The sequence below is a fragment of the Daphnia pulicaria genome, chromosome 1 (genome assembly GCF_021234035.1).
Source record: "Daphnia pulicaria isolate SC F1-1A chromosome 1, SC_F0-13Bv2, whole genome shotgun sequence".
Lineage (NCBI taxonomy): Eukaryota > Metazoa > Arthropoda > Branchiopoda > Diplostraca > Daphniidae > Daphnia > Daphnia pulicaria.
The window spans coordinates 14,875,211-14,895,070 of NC_060913.1; the positions used below are offsets into that span (position 1 = coordinate 14,875,211).

Here is a 19,860-nt window from a genome sequence, read left to right on the forward strand (position 1 = left end):
TGAATAATAACTACGTCAGCTAAATATCGTAGTTTAAAAATATATTGACGAAGGAACGAAATTAAATCTCTGATTCAATTCATAATAAAAAAAATACATTAGTCAATCAAAGTTAATGAACAACTACTAATGAGTCTGGCAGCTTGGCAATTATTAAGTGTCCAATCACATAAGAGTTGTATTTTGAATTGGCCGTCTGCGCATATAAGATCATCTGAGCTGAGTTGCTAGTGGCAAGTTGAGTTGAAGGTTGAAGTAGTCAACTTACACGATACTTTTGACAGGAAATGAGTGCCGAATTATCTGAGAAAGTTTTAGATGACAAGAGATCGTTGCACGAATCGTTAATGGAATTGTCCGTCGTCGATAATGGAACCGTTGGAACTGATAGCAAAGATTCGAGTAGGACAAAGGTTAGGTAAGGTCATTTAAATCACATCTGTCAGTCTTTAAGTTACTTTTTGGCCTATTTTACCTTCATGCATTGCTCTCAATTACAGAGATCTTGAAAAAAAAAGAGATGATTACTTAGAGTGGCCAGAATACTTCATGGCTGTTGCCTTTCTTGCTGCAATGAGAAGCAAAGATCCATGTACACAAGTTGGAGCGTGCATAACTGACTCAAATAACAGAATTGTAGGTGTTGGTTATAATGGAATGCCTATTGGTTGCAGTGACGAAATTTTGCCTTGGGGAAAAAATTCTTCTCAACCACTTGAAACCAAGTATATGTATGGTAAGTAATTAAAATCTAAAAATGAAAAATCTATCTAAAAAAAAACACTTGTTTACTCTTTACTATTTAGTATGCCATGCTGAAATGAATGCAATTATGAATAAAAATACTGCAGATTTAAGAGGCTGTACATTGTACGTGGCCCTTTTTCCATGCAATGAGTGTGCCAAATTAATCATCCAGGTATTACAAGTTCTAAAATAAATTTATTCATATTTTCTTACCACATCTATAATTATTCAGGCTGGAATTAAACAAGTTGTGTACATGTCTGACAAACATAAAAACAAGCCATCCACTGAAGGTTATTATTTTTAGGTTATTTTTATTATTTTTATTTTTTATTATTTTTTATTATTTTTATTATTATTTTCAGCATCTAAAATGATGTTCAGTATGGCAGGTGTTAAGTGTCAACAGTTTGTGCCAAAGAATTCTAAAATTGTGATTGATTTTGAAGAAATTGACTGGAACATATCAATTTAACTAAAGTAGAATTTAAAAGATAATTTCAATGCTCTGACAATGATATCTCATCAAACTTGGTAAAACTGTTTTTCCTATTTTTAACGTACATTAAAACCTGGTTGTTTTATCTAATACATTAGCTTGACGATACTGCAAAGGTTCTACACTGTGTATTCATCTCTTCACACACAACTTTCATGCCATAAACGCGCCAATTCACTCCTTAGCTCATGGAGGGGTGACAAAAGAAAAGTAAACAAAAGGGTAGAATAGAAATTAACTGTTAGCGCGCCTAAGAGATTACCGAGACAAAAACAGAATTTTTTACTAAAGCAAAAAAAACCAATTAGGAATTTATTTTAATTTAACTGAGAAAAATGTATTGGTTTCAAAAACGATTATTCTGACTTTCACTTCCAGCCAAGGCACACAAAGGACTTGTTACTGTTGACGAAAAAAAAATAAACAAAACAAATTGTTGTTCCATGGCTGGGGTATGTGATTCGAGCATTCTAAATGTAAAGAAATCCCGAACTTTCAGTGTTAGAGCAGACGACAAAAGTATTTCCGCTTCTGAGGTTTGTTTTCTTCTTACCCTCCCAAAATAGAAAGACCACAATAAAGACAGAAGTGAAACCGCCTCGGCTAAAAACCATATACCTAATTTTTTCTCATTGATGTTGATACTTTTGAATGTTCTTCATATTGAATTAAGTGGATTTCAATTGGTTCCGTCTTCAACTGTCAAATTAGAGACGTGATTTGTCAATACTTCCTCCACCGTATGATTGTGATTCGCGGAGGGAGTAACTTGTTGACCAGAAAAAAAGTCGACGGCGTGGGGCATGCGCTGGTGACAAAGGGTTTTGAAATTGTCAATTTCTTGACGACCTGCCTCTCCAAATTCACCCTTCTGAAACGCTTTCAAAATGTCCGAGCAAGTCTACGGAAGCCATTAAACAGAAAGGAAACTGAATGAATAATAAAGCTTTGAAAATAATAAAAACACAACAATACCTGAACCGTTATGCCCTGATAGGCGTCCGAAAACCGGGAAACAAGGGCAACGGCTTCGGCTTCGCGGGTGGGATTGAGAAAGCACATCATTTTAGCTCCTGTCGATCACGATTTAACCATAAAAACAAATTGTAAATTAATATATAGAGTTGACAGAATTAGACTAGCTCGTAAATTAATTTCAATTTGTTATTGTTTAAAAAGTGACCTTGCAGTAGATGAGGGAGAGAGTTTTTGTTTTGCTCCAAGAATTCTTTATTGAGCTGTTCGGCGTCGTTGTGGTTAGAGAACAACGGCTGGGTTTCACTATTCAACACCGATGCGACGGCAGGGTGGGAAACATTCTCACTGAGCAGGTCACCTTTGGTGAGGAAACGATGCAATCGGATGAGACACGAGTGCACCTGTGGATGGTTGGGATCTACTTTTAAGGCACGCTTTACCGATTGAAGCATCAGAAGAGGCTTGCCTAATGATAATAAAAAGAAAAACAACATGACGACCTCATTGTTTCACAACAAACGAAAGTGAATCAAATACCTTTTCTCAAATAAACTTCGAAAGCCAATAAATGGACTTCAATATGATTAGAGCCCCATTCCTGCAATGGCTGCAGGAATTTGATGGCCTGATCGAGTGGGTCTTCAACCTGTAATTCAGGAAAACAAAGACAAATGACGTTGGGTGAAACAAAAACACGCAAATAAAAAACAGGCGTACCCTGGCCAATTTCTGTGGTTGCAAGTCGTCGACAGGTGGAGCATCGGCTTCCTTATCTTGTTGATTATGGTTTCGTTTCTGGTGGTGACTATGCGGATCTCGTTGTTCCCGTTCCCGTTGCTCGCGCTCACGTTGTTCACGCTGCTGTTGAAGCAGCTTCTCCTGTTTTTCTTGCTCTGCCTTTTTGGCAGCCTTGCGTTGCTGGGCACGCAATTTTTTCAATTCCAAAGGTGGTAGAGAAGCTAGACATTTGTGTAAATGTTAAATACGATTAGATATGTCTAATATCCAAAATGAGATAATAAAGAAGGACGAATAAGAGCTAACGCTATAAGAGAAACAAGGTGCTCGATTTCACCAGCATAAGCTAACCAAGATCATTCTTCCGCACCAGTATTTATGAGTCTGTAATATGCGATTGGCACCAGACCGATAATTTAGTGCCTGCCATAACGTGAGAACGTATTGTACCTCTTAACCCAAGAAAAGGACACGCTGACGTTTGTGTTTCTTTTACTCACTAAAATTCGCACGATTTCAAGAAAATAAACTTAAATAATGCTCCTTACCTTCTTGAAGCTCCTCCTTCGTTGGTTCGTCTTGAAGTGGGTGGTCGTGCAAATGCAAATAAACTTCGATGGCGCATCGTGCAGCGCTAAAGTAGAAAGGGTGTGAGCGCAATACGTCTTCAAGTCGTAACAAACCGACATAAGCCCGCAAAGTCATTTTACGCATGCAATACGTATGAAAGTCGAATTGGTCTTCGATGATTTCGACGAAATGCTACATAAATTTTTAAATTATACTCGTGATTTTAAATGAATAGTATTAAATTCTTAAATTACCCTTTCGACTTCGTGGCACTTTTTCAATGCCTCTCCCCACTTCCCCATGCGTTGATAAGCCACGGCGCATTCTGTTTGGAACCACATACACTGCATTTCATTCAAATTTTCCATGGCCGACACCCCTTCCTGTAGTAGCCATGAATTACATAAATCGTGGGGTTATCAAATGATATTACGGCACAAGCGATAAGAAAACTGACCCTCGTAAATTTTGAGCACGTCATTTCTGCTTCTTGGATAAGATTTGCCCGCAACATATATTTTGCGCACTTTGAATTGATATACCGATCGGCAGTGTCTAAAGACTGGGCTTCATCTAAACAGCGGTAAGCTTCGATAGGGTTTCCAGCATGCTATGATAGTAAATGATATTTAATTCAACTAAAAGAAAAAAAGAATGGCAAGTCTAACCTTAAACAGTCGTCCTTTCGTCACATAGAGCTCGATCAACGTCGGAGTGTGATCAATGGCCAAATTAATATAATGCAACGCTTTGGCGGAATCCTTATGAAAATCGTAGTGCTGGGCTAGATAATAGTAAGTCCATAAAATGGCTGAAGCCGGTTCTGCTGGACCATCCTTCACATCTAAATTCAAATTAATTCAACATTACCCATAAGAACTCAACAAAGACTCGAAAATAGTAGACAAACCTTTTTCGTCAAATCGTTCACATTTAATTAAACTAGCTATGTAACCGAGTAAGAGCTCCTCGATTATGGCTGCTTTTCCTGGTTGGGCGTACAGCGAACGTAAATCGACAAATAGAGGAGGAGCGCCCTTGTGCAGTGCGTGACGTAGATATTGGTCTACCAAACTACGAAACTTTTCTCCACTGGCATAACTAAGTGGTATTCTTCGGGCCAAAATGGCCCGTGGATAAGACTCGCGAAGCTCGGCATACATTTGCAGCTTTATATCTTCATTGGTCAGTCCACGAGCTTCTTCTAATCCAAAGTAATACTGCCGGTTATCCGGATTGCGTTTTAGCAATTTACGGTATTCTTCTTCGGCATCTTTCTGGCGATCGAGCTTGAGGTAGAGTTGTGCTAAAAATCAAATATGAGACATTAATATTTTGCCGGTCTGCTGTGTTGTTTGTTTTTATGGTTTCGATGAGCCAGGTACCTCGAGCTTCCATTAAACTCAATTTATCACAAATTTGTTCTTCAAATTGTTGAAGGTGAGACAAAGATTTCTGATAAAGACCACCTTCAAACATAACCTGATGCATGTAGAGTAAAAGCTCACTCTGCTCATAGTCATAGCTGGATTTCTATATTGAGAAAAAAAATAATAATAACATTGTTTGAATGTGTTATGAATTGACTCAAGGGTATTCACGGTAAGAGTTTTTCTGAAATCGTCTAAAACTTGGAGAGCATTGTCATAATCATGAAGTAGATGGTAAGCCATGGCAAATCCAATCCAAGAAGCTCGTTGGCCAGGTCGTAGCCTCAAGAGAGAATACCTTGTATCCTTTCAAATTTCAAAAGCAACAAACATAAAAATAGGAATGATAGTTAAATTACTGATCACTTACTCTATATCCCTCAAGATCACGCATCTGGATCTGAAGTAGTGACAAGTCTCTTAGAATTTGAACATTATCCTTATCCCATTTCAATGCATTCCTGTAGCATTTGATTGCCTCATCGTATTTTTTATCTGATCTCTGTAATAGCCCATACACATGCCAACAGACATGAGACATGAGATCATTACGAAGACCTCTACGAACATGTTCATAAGCCTCTTCCTTTCTTCCCATACAATTGAGAGTCAAACCTTTCATTGAGAGGGTTTCTAAACAGAAAATTTTTAAATAAATAATAAGAATACATAAATATAAAGTAAATGAATAGCTCCAGAGAGTACCTCCATGTTCAGCAAACTTTGGATTGCTGAGAATCTGTTTGGCAAACTTAAGTCCATTTTTATACTGCTTTTGTTCGTAACTTTTCTGTAAAAATCACAATATTTCGAACGATTAATTGAGGCTAGCACAACATTTTTTTTTTCTCCAAATAAACACCCTACCAGAATTCTTTTAAACAGGGCATTTTCTTTGGGAGGTAGAGGCTGACTGGAAGGCATCTTTTTAATGAGGATGAATATCCTGTTCTCGCAGTGAAGTATCAAAATTTGTTTCCCAAAACCATTAAATGCCGGTTTCTTTTCAACCGATGATGACACAGGTTAACCGTGAAAAAGCCTCGTGCTTACTTCGCTAAAGATGGCCGAAATTGGTGAACCCCCTTCTTTCCGTCGCTCAACACCGTATTCCAAGATTCGGATGTACACCGCGTTATTTGACAAATCAGACTGATGTGTCCTAATATTTTAAGGAGAGACAAAAAAAATAAACTATAAATTATTACTGGGATATTATTTCTCTAATTAGTGCATTATAAAATGAAATCAACAAAACAATATTCTAATCGATAATCGATACGGTAGCAGACGAAAATCATTAAACTTCATATGTTGTTGACTTGTCACTCACTTTTTCTCTGTCAAAATGTTCATTTTTATCGTTTTTTCTTCATGAAAGATTAATCCGTTTAAGTTCAACATTATCATAACATAACATGAACATCTTTTTGCTTGCTTAGAGTAACTACGAATTACTTGTCAAATAAAATTGCAAAGGACACAATCCATTTTGAATGAGGACTTCATAGAGAAAGAATGTTGACAGAAGATTAAGAATCAAACAAGTCAACATCAGTCTTAAAGAAAGTACCCACTCACAATTAATAGGTGTCATTACTATTGAAAAAAAAACACATTTTTTTAGTAAATTTCCCCCACATTGTACAGTCCCTTTCTATTGAACTGAGATGTTAATAAATAGTAATAGTATGATCTAATAAATATCATTAAATATCTAAAGCTTATAGACAATATTAATTTATGAGAAATATTTTATAGGTATAATACCTTAAAATCTTAAATACAGCCGTTGTCCGTTAGCAATCGTTCGTTTGATAAGCACAACTGAAAACAATCATAATTTCTCAAATAAGTCAGCCGCCAGGTTTTACGTGTTTTCAAACATAAAGTTCCCTAATTGAATGTTTATTATAACGGTTTTACCTTCACGGGTAAATTTTTTTTGTTGCGATCCTATACTCCAGAACGAAAATTGCCCGTAATTTCAAATGAGCGGTAGATCTAATACCCTTTGGGGCAGAGCCTCAGGCAAAACACTTAAGTAAATGCTAAAAGGAAGGACAAAATAAGCTATTATTTACTGATGACTATTTACAATCTGTCAAGCAACGCAATTTGTATTCAATTTAATTACGATTTTAAAAATGTATTCAATTCAACGATTATTTTGACTTTCTATTTCAGTAACTAACAGCTTCCAATAGACAATATAAAAAAGAGAGAAGAAAATAAAAACAAACTTTTGTGTTGCACGGTTGGGATTTCCCATTTAGTTAAAAAATCCCCTGAATTGTGGGAGGAGGGGAGTAATGGATTGTTTTTTTTTTATCAACTGAATTCTGAAAGAAAGTTCATAACAAGGACATATGTGAAAATTGTCACGGCTAAGAGCTAAGAGCCATATGCTTACTAACTATGTTTTACTTATAATATTAATTTGGTCCTTCCTACGATAAAAAGAAAATGTTGACGCCGCATTCGATGAGGACGATGCAGCACATAGAAGTTATTGATATTCTGATGGTCTGTTTCAATTCTTCGAAACGCTTTTTCGAAATATTTGTGCAAATCTATAAACACAAACGGGAAAAATATACAAAATAACGTTTTGAAGAAAAAATATCAAAACAAAGCATAATCAGTGCGTACCTGAATCGTTACACCTGGTGGGCGTCCAACAACCACGAAACGAACACCACGGCTTTTGCCTCCTGGGTGAGATTGGGAAAGCACATCATTTTGCCTGTCAATCACAATCCAACCATAAAAGTAAATTTCTCGAGTAAATATAGGGTTGGTAGAATAAAATCAATTAAAGCAATCTAACGTGAGACACCCACGCAAATACCTTTAGGGAATGTAGTAGTGTACCCTATGTAGTACGCGTCGCTACCAGGTGAGAGAGAGAGAGAGAGAGTTATTATTGTTCTGCTCAACGAACTCTCTTGTTTATCGTTATTTTTCTTCAATCGAAAGTGCAACGAATACAAGCTATTCTCAAATAAACTTGGAAAGTCAAACAAATTGGTTTTGTTATAGTTAGAAACTCATTTCTACAACGGCTGCAGAAACTTGATTGCTGGCTTTTTCGACCTGTCATTCAAGAAAAACAAAGAGAAAATCAAATGATGTAAGACAATTGTACGATGAGTATAAAAACAAAAGCGTACTCTGGCCAATTTCTGCTGGGGTTGCGAGTCACCGACTGGTAGAGGATTATCGGTTTTATTGTCTTGTTGATTTTCTGCTCGTTCCTGTTGATGTCTACGAATCCCGTTGTCTCTCATCCTGGGTAAACTTATTCTTGTTTGGCCTGTTTTGGCCGCCTTCTGTTTGTTCGGTCGCAATTATTTCAAACCCGCCGGTTCTAGAAGCTGGAAGTTAAAAAGAAAATAAAGTCATTCCAGTCTAAATGTAAATGTTCTATGCGGTATAAATTAGAGGAAAACGTTCGAGATTGTTATTACTAGCCCCACATCGAATTTCGTGACTTGAAACACGCCAAGCCATTCAAATGTTTCATAATTCCCGGGAAAAAAAATATCTGTTTTTCTGAATCTGAAATTGGTGTGGCCAGTAAATTCATGTCCTGATTGCGCCACAAAGAGATAACATTCAAGTGTTCTTGACATTCATTCGAAATGTAAAATGTGAAGCGATACCAAATCGCGAATTTGACTCTAACAAAACACAGTTGTCACGGTGGCTTATACAAAGACACAGAAGGGGACGTACTGTACTTTTACTTTCACCTCTTTGCAGTCGACACATCTGTGCAGCTGGGCAGAAAACGATTTCAAAAAAGCCTTTTGTCTAAGACAAGGCCGAATTACGGCAATTCTTCTCTAAAGAGACACAATCTTCTCACGATCCGGTTTCAAATCTTGACATCAGCTTTTACTTATCTTTCACGCAAACAAACGTCAATGAAGACTTGAGGGAAAAAGAGAAACGAGCTGGTTGACCGTAGGGAGGAGGCCCAGTCTAGTTAATTGAGTACAATATGAATTATTTTCATTTCTTCTTCGTTTTCTTTTTTCTTTTTTTGTAGATTTCATTCCAAGAAATGAGTAAATCAGTGCGGGACCTTGGCCCCACTCTCAGTACAACACCGGGTAGAAGAAGAAAAAAAAAACGACAAACAAATCTGACCACCATGTTCACATGGACATTGGGTAATAATCGTCCAAAGATTTTTATTTGCCTTCAACCTTCCATTGTTTTCCTTTTGCTAACAACTTTTCTCACCCTAGAAAATAGAAATCCCTGCTCTAAACTACTGCTGCCAAGACATTGATCCGTACTCACGCCTCCAAGATGTGAAATGGAAAGGCAGAGGCAATCGTGACGTACCCGGATCATAATGACAGAAGGCGATCACGAATTCTCCAATAACCAAAGAAAGCTCCGAATCAGGTATTTGCAGACCGCCTCCTACGCTTTCTAAGCTCGCGATATGTACGAAACGCGCAAAAAAAAAATTCCAAATGTTTCACCCACTCGCGAAAAAAAGATTGTGCATTGTGTGAGTCTCTAAGTTATGTGATGGCTGTGTCGCTTTTCGAAAGTCTCGGTGAAACCAAGCGGTCACTATGCGGCGCCAAGGTTCTGTCGTCTGTTCAAACTCGCTCATCACGAGCAAAAGTGTACTTAACTAAAAGCTGATACCAACTAGCACATGAGAACAGCTAACAGCTAACAGCAAGGTCAGAACCAAACAACAAATACATCAACCGCCGGACCAGCCAAAAGCCCACGCCCTCATCAGCTCACGAAATACTCAAAGACGAGGTCGAAACCGAGAATGAGATAGGTATGGTAAACTGATCAAACACATTTTCGAAACGCAAAACCAAACCCAAAGAGAGCAGAACATTCGAAGGGCATGCGGAAACTGTAGCAAACGTTCCAGCGAGATGAAACGCACAATTAAAAACGATGATGTGTCGAGTATTTTAGAAACAATTTGCATTGCATCAATGCGGATGCTGGAAATCCCCTTTCTTATCTTGGGTGAACAGATGTTGCTATTTAGATCCATCTCGGGAGAGAATTCCCTTATGTTTATTGCACCAACGGTGGAATTCCTAAAACATGTTCGTGATAGCCCAGAGCTAGATATGGTTGCGGGAGTGGATGATTCATTCAACAGTCAAACAGCAACACACATTTTACAAATATTCTTTTCGTTAGTGACTATATAGCGTGCATCACTTCCGTTTTCACGGTAAAAATGAGTCACATAGTGGAACCAGTTGGAAATCCAGTCTTTCACTTTACATCGCTCCAACTAATGACCGTCGAGTTCAAAAGAAAGAAAGAAAGAAAAAAACAATGTAGCAGGAATGTTACACAACATTGCGGAGGTGCCGGAAGGTCACGTTATATTCCGTGTGAGATACTACGTAACGAAAAAAGCGCGCGCGGGCCCAGTCTCCGACTCGCCGCTAGTGTGGGAGTTGGCCCGCCACACAAAAAATACGACTACCGAACAGAGCACTACTGCTTCCGTCAGTCGCTGCTTCGACTCCGACCCAACAGGAGCTCCAAGGAAAAAGAGAGAGCGAGTTTAGCTTTCACTTGGGTTTTTTCTTCTTCTTCTCGAAAGAAAAAAAAGGAATTTCCAAATACATCAGATCATCAGAGTGTGTCCCTCTCACCTACAGTTATTAACAGTTTTTAGCCGTGCAAAGTGCGAGTGGAAAAATCATTGGACAAATCCGGAAACCAGACTGAGAGACCGGACGGTCTCTGATTAAACACACGGAAAAAGGTAAATGCAATCAACCGCATTAAGGGCGTCATTTTTTAATTTTTTTGAAAGTCCACGTGTGAGAGATTTCCCATTCAACGTGTCCAATTTTTATGGACGGCGGCTCAGGTTTCTTTTTCTTTTGTAACCTGCCATTTTTTGTTTTTTCGGCTCTTTGTTTTTACTTTACGTGTCGTGTGTGCTCTTAAAAAAAAAGACATGCGTCGAGGGAGGAGGGAAAGTTTCTTCTTGTAAAACATCCTAACGCCAAACGCTTATTCACTTTGCCAAGAAAAAAGACTTGCGCATCGTTTGGCCATTTTTCACGTGCATCACGATTGCAAAGATTCTTCGCCCGTTACGACACAATAACAGCCGGAGAAAAGCAAAACAACAATTCTTTTTTGGCACCCAAACTGCATCGACAGTTTGCGCAGCGCGTTCCTTGTCGCTTTCTCCGGATTCTCGCCGTACACGACAAAAGAGAGAAAAAGTGGAAAATAACAAACAACAACAACAAGAGATGGAAAAGTGAGAGTACGATGGCTAAACAAGATAGGAAAACTTGCAAGTCAAAACGGCGCGCGCATACATAAAAGTGCTCGGTCTACTTATTTTTCGTCCCTTTTTTTTTCTTGGGAAGGGCTTGCCCGAAATGTCGCAGCTGCCAATCGATCTTGAAGGCAACAAAACATTAACGGCGACCGTCAACTGTTAAGCATCGGCTGGACCAGTAACGCGTGGAAAATAATCAGGGGACGAAAAAAAAAATAAAAAGAGAAAAGCCCGACCTTGTCCCCAATCTTGTGAGGTTTTTTTTTTACTTTTTTCGTTTTTTCCACACACTGAAATGAATTACGGATGGATTTGTCACAGTCATCTCTTTGTTAAAGAATGGAACGACAGTAGTAGCCCGCATCTTCTTTCAGTGAGCGATTACAACATTCCTGCACGCAACAAGTCGCTAAAAAAACCAAGCCTAAACACAGGTGGGCAACCCCCAAACCTTCGTTTGCTAAGTTCTGCTGTAGCGGCAAAGTCGATCCATCCATCGAGTCTTCACAACAAGTTGGTGGAGCTGACAGCTGTAGAGGAAACAGGGGGAAGAAAGCGGGAAAGACAAGAAAAAGAGATGCCCTTTTTGAATGTTGTTTTATTTTAGAAGAAAGAAAGAAGATCAGGGCGGATTAGACGGCCTGAAGAAGCTCGCGTCCTTGGCCCTAAAAGCCATTCAACGGTATGATGAATTTGGCTGTCATGCGTTAAACTTGAATAGAATTACAAGTCGCTTGGCGGGGCGAAACGAGGCTGGGCGCTCAAATTGAATTCAGCCAACGAGTGGTGACGTGAATGAACCCAAGACAAAAGAGAATCCAAAATAGAAAAAAAAAAAAGGAAAACGAGCGAGAGGATGAACAAAGTGAAAATGTTCAACAAAGGCCGGTTATTATAACCCCGTGACACTCGGCGTGAAATGGGAATTTTCACCGTGAACCCACGAAAAAGCAGAACAATCGCCCGGCACCCTCAAAAACTCTTGATCTTTTCTATATACTCCGCCCATCCGTTACCAATTGGTAAGCGAGAGAGGATCTACTTTTTCTTTTTTAGGTGAAGGTTTTCTTCGTGCAATGCAATCAGATTCGAGAGAAGCGGGCAATCGAACGTGTTACCACACATTTTCTTTGATCGCTTTGCCGTTGTTGTCAATCTGGTTTTTTCCTGCCCTCTTTCTTTCTTTTACCCGTCAACCACGGGTCAAGGGAACGGAACTGAAGACATTTTTTAATTTCATTTCGATTGCCTTTTAAAGAAGCCATCCGTAATTCAAATGAACGTACGTCTCTATCGAGGGGCCGGTCAGACCCACCCCGTTTAAAGACTCAATGACGTGTAGAATGATTGGGCAATTAGTTCGGACTTTTCTTCCTTCTAAATGGTTTTCTTTTGTCGTTATTGCACTTTAAAATGCGCCCGATATGGACTGGCGACAAAGAGGATTGAGAAGTAGAAGGAAAAATAAAACGAGTGCGTCACGACTTGAAATGGGTGGGTGAGAGCGGGCGCCAGCATTGCCCGTGGCATGACTCGGGGCATAGGCATTAGATCAACCGAAAAAAGATCCGCGTGCCAGTCGCGGTCGTCTTTTTCACGTAACCTTCATCCTGAATGTAAAACGATCGTCTCTCTTGGCTTGCCTTTTGTGATATCGTTGGTTCCAATCAAACGAGACTGCCATCGGTGCAAAAGGCCATTTCACTAAAAAAACAAAACGACCCCCACAAACAGCAGCCGTTCAGTTCCGCTGCGCGAAATAGCCACTTGGTCCCGTCACCGACGAGGTGCGGTATATGCAAATGACCATTACAATTCCTTATCGAGATTGGCCCCCCCCCCCCCACCCACCCTTCCGACGACAAATACGGGATGGACAGATCGAAGCGAGGCCAAAGAACCATCAGTATACATATGGGAAAGCCCTGCTGGTGTCGGAGAACTTCCCGATTGAGAAACCGGAATCGAAAATGCACCCTTCTTCGAGTTGGTTGTATATTTTTTTGTTTCGGCTGGATCACGCCCAAGTTTGCAATTCCGAATAAAAAAAGAAGCAATAATAACATTTGAATCGAATCAAGGGCACAAACCATGAAGCCAAAGCGTCAATGCCATCTTTCTCTTTTTCCAAGAGGGCGAGGCGCTCCCGACTCGACAAATGTTTTATATTGGAAACATTTCCGCCTTTTTCCCTCCCCTGTCTAACAAGTGACAGATGTACGAAAACGACGATACAAACAATGAGCCAACGACGTAACATTGTTCAACAAGGCGCTGAATAAATTACCGATGACACTAGACAAGGCTAAAGACTGATTTACATTCTCAATGCTTAGTATTTGAAAAAAAAAAACGGCCAAATGTCGTAAAAATGGAAGAGTGTGACCGAAAACATAAGAATACGGTCCAACAGATACGCACGCGTGTGTGTTTTTTTTTACTTCGTTTTCAAGGTGAGAATATCGGTCGAAATCAAGGGTAAAGGCTTCCGTGTTGGCGGCGCATACCTGGCGGAACACAAAGCCAAAAAAACAATAAAGTCTAAGCGTAACAATTAAAGCCGACCTTGGCAATGGGTTTTACCGATCTGAGACTGTTCCTAATGGCCCATTTCAAATTCTACAGTCTATTTAACGCCGAATTTTTTTTCGGGAATTTTGATTGGGGCCAACGTGGTAAATAAAACATTAGTTGTTTTAAAAATGAAAAATAAAATTAACGAAATTAGATTGCAACAAGTGAGAGAAGCTGAGGCGAGAGAGTTAGAAAGTCGTTCAGGTGAGACGTATAACCCTGGAAATAGAAAAGCACACGCCTTTTTTCAACATTTCGTCTACTTGTAAATGCTACCGTCGTGTTTAGCGAGAGGCTAAGGATTGGTTCGAATGCTCAAACAAGGATATCGCATTGATTCAACTGGTTTTTCTTTCTCTTTTTTCATCTAAAACTGTCTCTTTATGGTTCTCCGATTCTGTTGCAGATGTGGCAGCACCCAAGGTTAGCCTGGGTCTTGGTGGGGGCGGCCCTGCTGTGTTTCATCGCGACTGCAAGAGGAGTGGAAGGCACCGATCATAACAGACGTCAAGCCCCCAGATGGAGATGGCCGGATGAAGCTCCATCTCGGGTAGGCGCTGGTCGCTTGATACCCGTCGGACGGCCAGCCGCTGCCCAATTGCAATTGCAGCCCGTAGCCCCGCAACACTCGCAGTTGACGGGCAAATTTACCCCGATCGAAAATCTACCCAGAACGAGACCGTTGGATACCAAGAAACCCGAAGCAGCCATTGTGGCATCGTCACTTCCTCCCGTTCCAGCCAAGGAGCCGGTGGAAGTGGTTAAGATAACGAGCAATGCCGACATCGATCCACCAGCCAGCGCCAGCGTCAAAAATGCTTCAGCTGTTCCTTTGCTCAAGGATGCCGGCAAGCCGGGAAACCCGTACATCTTGCTGAACGATATTTTCCCACCGCAAAACAGCATCCGCACTAGAGAACAGGAAGAGGCTAATTTCAATTCACTGCACAACAAAGATCTGGGCGGACTTGACCCAAGCGAGGTCTACCTGGCCGACGACGATCTCTTCGTCGTCAGAGGATTCGATTTCAAGAAACCCTATTCGGCCGATCCTCCAGGACCGCCAATCAGCGACTACCAGGCCCCGGCACCTTTGCCACCTCCACCCCCAGAGCCCGGCACCGTTTTCTATCCGAGCAACGAAACGGACGCCACTTTCAACTTTTTCAATCCAGATTTCAACAGCAAGGATCCGAGCGATTTGCCATTCTTCCCATTCGTTCCAGGCGGTTTGAACGAGAACCACGGGCAGCAACCGAATTTCCCAGATGATCCCAATTTCCTTCCTTTCCCTTTCTTGCCGCCGCCTCCTCCGCACTGGACAGAAGAAAAGGAATTTGATGAAAACGATATTCGTGATCCGTTCCAGTCTGGTGGCCCAGTTGGTGGTAATTTCCCTTTCGCTCAAGGTGCACCTCCACCCGGACAAGGTTTCGCACTATTTAACGGCACACAAGGGCCACCTCCGCCATCCGGATTGAACGGTTTCCCAGGTCTCGGTGGTCTTCCACCATTTCAAGGTGCTGGCAATCCTCAAGCTGGGCCACCACCAGGAGGCCTACAAAGACCACCTGGATTCCCTCCTGGAGGATCTGGAGGTTTCCCGCCCAGCAGCCAAGGAGGAGCTCCTCCACCCCCACCGACAAGTGGCCCCAATGCCAACGTCACGCTCGTAGATGAAGACGAAGACGTGCCATTCACGCCACTGTTCCCTGAACGGCCCGTCGAATTCTACTATCCCACGCACAACACCACAGCCCAAGAGCCAGGGCCGTTCGGTCCGGGTATTTTCGTTCCACCGCCACTCCACTTTTTCGCCCCACGCAACAAATCTGAGAAAATCAATGTGGACATTTCCCCAAAACTCTTCCTTCCGCCTTTCAATCTTCCCAATTATTATCAAAAAGTGTCCGGGCCGGCTGCCCGCCCGCTGTCGCCACGACCGCAGCAACCCCCTCCAGGACACTTGCCGACGAGCCAACATGATGGATTCTTTGGTTTCAATCAACAAAAAGTGCCAGCTTACAAACCAATTCAACCCAATCCCTTCGCCAATAATCCCACGAATGCTTACGAGCAAAAACCTTCCGGATTGCCGGCCAACGTCCAATACGCGCCAGTGAAAACTGTTCTTCTCGACACGAATTACAAAGAAGTCAGCAAACTGCCGCAGCTGCCGCAGCATCAGCCGTTCGGGTACAGCTACCATCAGGGCCACCCGCCGTTCCACACGCCACTTGATCCGTCGGCGTACGGCCCAGGAGCTCAAACTCCTACTTCTCAACCTGCCCAACCCAACTACAACATTCCCAGCCAACAACATCCTCTTTATTTGCCAACAAAAGGGACCACAGGGGTCAGCTTGGAAAGCGACATCGACGTCAACTACAGACCACAGAGGCCGGCCATCAACCCCGACAGTGAGCTCATCGATCCGGAACTACTCAACCCGAAACCCACGTACACGAATCCAAACCCGACGCAGAATTGGAACCCATACACGGCCGTGTATGGCCACCAAGTTCAACCCGCGAAATACGAATCACTGAGCCAACCGACGGCCCAGCAGCCGACGGTTGCGGCCAGCAGTAGGGAAAAGCCAGCGAATTTCGTCGCCGTCTATCGTATCGGCGGAGGTAGCTACTCGTACAATCTAGGCGGAGGAAGATGAAAATCATCCACTCATTTTTTGAATTTGGCAATACATTTCAATCGAATGTTTCTTGTGTGTGTCTCATCTTTTATCATTTGCTTTTATGCCTTAAAATGTTTGCTCGCTCCACTGTTGTACAGTCATTCTTCGTGTATGCAATTTCGAACGAGAAACAATTAATCGAAATAAAGGGCGATCTGTTGGAACTGGTTTTGTCAAAACTCTATCATTTCCCTTTTTTTACCAACATGCCTATTATGAAGACCAGTTTTCTGGACAACAAAAAAATACAGTCTGCTTTCTTCTTATGAAAGAGGGAAAGGACAGCGATGTCCCATTCTCCACACAAGAATTTTGATTCGACATTTTTTCCCGGCCGTGACCCGAATGACTCGAGGGCACGCTAGACCTCCTGCCCCCCCCCCTCTGTTTGGCCGATCACGATACCTTAATATCTTTCGAGGAAATTGCAGGTGAAAGTGCAGGACACGGTACAGACCCTCCCTCGCCAGCCCATAGCTTTTCCCGTAAGCAAGTTTTTCATCTTCATCGTTTTAACTCTCTCCGTCGGAACAGTCAGAGCAGGAAAAAATTCCGGACGATCATCAAAGTCAACACGCAAGTGGCGGAGAAAAAAAAATGCAATCAAGCCGTAAGGTGAAAAAAAAGGGAAAGCGATATCAAAGCTGCTTTTAATAAAACGACGACAACGAGGCTCGAGTTCTGTTAGCCGATTAGCAGCGATCTCGAGAGTGGCTTCTTTTTTCTTTTTGCTATGCAAACCCAAATTGGAGAAAGTGGCTGTTTTCGCTAATTTAGGAAAAGGGCGTACATTTGTTCATTAGTTATTGTGTGTAGAGTCCAGAACATCTAGAGCGCAATTATTATGCAATTCAACCAGTTGAAATTGAAACTAGTAGGGAGGGCGGCTGACGGTAACTGTACAAATCCCTCATAATCCCTTTCTCTATTTCGCGTGTCTTGTAGAGGTTCGACAAGAACTTTCGAAAATGAAAAACAAAACAAAACAAAAAAAGATTATGTTGCTCTTGCCTCCGAATATTGCCAGTCAAACGCCACCTATCCCACCGTTCTACTTATTAAAAACAGCACTAAACTGTCTATAGGTTCGGTTGGTAATAAAGTACGTGCAACCAGGGCCGTTTGCCACAAAAAATGACAACACCTGAAAGTGAACCTAGACATAATGAAAGAATCAAAGAATCATGGTGGTCGGTTTCACTCTGTTTAACGTCATCCTACTGAGATCACCAACACGCCAGAATCAAGTCTATCACGACAGATGGGCAATGACCGACAAGCCAATGTCTGCCGTACCGTGGGCACTAAAACGCAGCGTGTGATCGGGTCTGCTCCGTAATCGAGTGAAAAGTCTCCACAGTTGGGGAGGTTGTAACCTCCCTTCTCTTTTTTAATATTCGTGCGCAATTTCTACTAAATAGAGTAAGGCCAAATGAAGTATCTTACCCTATTTTAGCTCTTCTTTCGTGGGTTCGTCCAAGCTGCTCTACGGTCGTGCAAGTAGACTAGATGGCGCACGAAATAGAAAGGTAAAAGCTGCAACACCCACAAGCCAACATAGTTATTTTGCGCATATAGTATGTAAGCTAAAGTGGTCTTCGATGAATTCGAAAAATGCTATCAAGAACCGGACAAGTTATAATTTAATTACTTGGTGACATTTTATGAAATTCGATGATTAGAAAGACTTACCTTTTTGTTTGCGACATTTGCATCTCCTAATTTACGAAAGCTATACACCAGGACATCCGCTGGAGCTGAAAACCAAGAAGCTTGTTGGAGCATGCTTCATGCGACAGTAGGCTGTTCAAAAAAGTGAAGAAATCATTCTTATTACGTCAAGTACTATTATAATTCCACTAAATTCTGGAGCTCTAGAAAGAAATGATTTAATTACCTTTTCTGAAAGTGATGTAGCATACAAATCATTATCGGTGTAAACATGGATTTTCATGTTTAAAATCCGTTCTGAGAAGATAAATAAGATATATAAAATATTTGAAATGATTTCTTAAGATTAATTTCTCACCAGAAAAAAACAAGGTTTCTAGTGCCAAACACTAAATACCCTAGTAACAGCGAAACCTTCAGAGTGCTTTCACCGAAAGATCATAACCTCCGAAAATTCATGTCTCCTACATACTGAGAAGAATTTTTTTATAACAGAAAGCTAATAATTATTGACAAATTTTTATTATTAAATTTAAACTTTACCCCATAAATCGATGAATAACAGATAGATGCCAATGCAAATTTCAAAGTTAATACGTCCCACATGCGAAGAGTGAGACAATCTTCCCAAACGCATTAAGCAGCCACTCTGAAATTTAAACACATTTTACGAATCAAGTTTTTTTTTTTAAATGTGAGTATCCCACATGCGAAGAGTGAGACAATCTTCCCAAACGCATTAAGCAGCCACTCTGAAATTTAAACACATTTTACGAATCAAGTTTTTTTTTTTAAATGTGAGTATGTGTTAAAATATTTGTAAAAATATTCTCTTGACTGATCGACTCAATAAGATATCCGGAACGGAAATACTTTGAACCTAATTATAAAGATACATAGTATTACCTCACGTCCATAATCTTCATTTGTGGATACCTTTTTAATGTGAAATGAGACTTCATCATTTTAAACATGGTAAACATTGTTTGATTTAATTACCATTGAAGCAGTCTGCTTCAAATTGATGATATCTTGGAAAAACTCTAATCATTAGGCTCAAGAGTAAGTGGTAGAGTTTCTCAATGTAACTCACCACAGTTGCAGGTGGTCGTGTGTTTCATTGCTTTAAATGGTTTACGGCATGCTGCAGGGAAATAGAGGAAAGTTAGTAAGTTTTCTAGAAGAGCTTTGAGAAAAATAATTTCAGTTGATGTTAAATTTGCATGTTGCAGACATCACAAAATTCTAGGTTGCGCACATCCATCAAGATGCTAAGTATCAGCTAATAATTTGAAGTGATTTTCTTAAGACACTTTACATGACTTGATTTCTAAATTATTTTAGGTGTTCAGTTCTTCTCGAATTTTCTTCTTTGAATGTTTGTATTGCATGGTACTACTTTAAATATTGCTGCATAAATTATGGCTGTGATAAAGCTAAGTTTACCTATTCTGAAGTTATTTTCTGTAGAGCCAAATGGAGGATTTATCGAGGCCCAGCAAAAGGGAAAACAAACTTCAACTTAAGATACACCAGCAAAAATGCCCTGCAAAAATTCCATGTTTTCAATTGTTTGATTTTTCCAGATTTGCTAAATTTGTGGAATACGATACCGCAAAGCAAAGTAATGCGCCCTTTACATAGCAGT

General features: G+C 40.8%; 3 protein-coding genes across 3 annotated transcripts; 2 read left to right on the forward strand and 1 right to left on the reverse strand.

The window, feature by feature from the left end:
* Positions 1-178: 178 nt before the first annotated feature.
* On the forward strand, positions 179-1,354 carry LOC124336867 (deoxycytidylate deaminase-like). Its single transcript, XM_046790748.1, has 5 exons — positions 179-418; positions 501-736; positions 807-919; positions 980-1,040; positions 1,113-1,354. Exons 1-5 carry the CDS (start codon positions 288-290, stop codon positions 1,220-1,222), a joined length of 651 nt encoding a protein of 216 aa, XP_046646704.1. The 5' UTR covers positions 179-287; the 3' UTR covers positions 1,223-1,354.
* A 4-nt stretch (positions 1,355-1,358) lies between these two features.
* LOC124332684 (N-alpha-acetyltransferase 15, NatA auxiliary subunit-like) lies at positions 1,359-6,110 on the reverse strand. Its single transcript, XM_046788905.1, has 15 exons — positions 5,830-6,110; positions 5,668-5,752; positions 5,333-5,595; positions 5,134-5,268; positions 4,918-5,065; positions 4,443-4,838; positions 4,201-4,376; positions 3,990-4,142; positions 3,787-3,915; positions 3,511-3,724; positions 2,942-3,183; positions 2,762-2,870; positions 2,430-2,690; positions 2,222-2,319; positions 1,359-2,147 (listed from the first exon to the last, which is right to left on the reverse strand). Exons 1-15 carry the CDS (start codon positions 5,884-5,886, stop codon positions 1,926-1,928), a joined length of 2,688 nt encoding a protein of 895 aa, XP_046644861.1. The 5' UTR covers positions 5,887-6,110; the 3' UTR covers positions 1,359-1,925.
* A 4,308-nt stretch (positions 6,111-10,418) lies between these two features.
* Positions 10,419-16,705, forward strand: LOC124333139 (extensin-like). Its single transcript, XM_046788942.1, has 2 exons — positions 10,419-10,738; positions 14,253-16,705. The coding sequence occupies exon 2, from the start codon at positions 14,253-14,255 to the stop codon at positions 16,515-16,517; it is 2,265 nt and encodes a 754-aa protein (XP_046644898.1). The 5' UTR covers positions 10,419-10,738; the 3' UTR covers positions 16,518-16,705.
* The last annotated feature ends 3,155 nt before the right edge of the window (positions 16,706-19,860 follow it).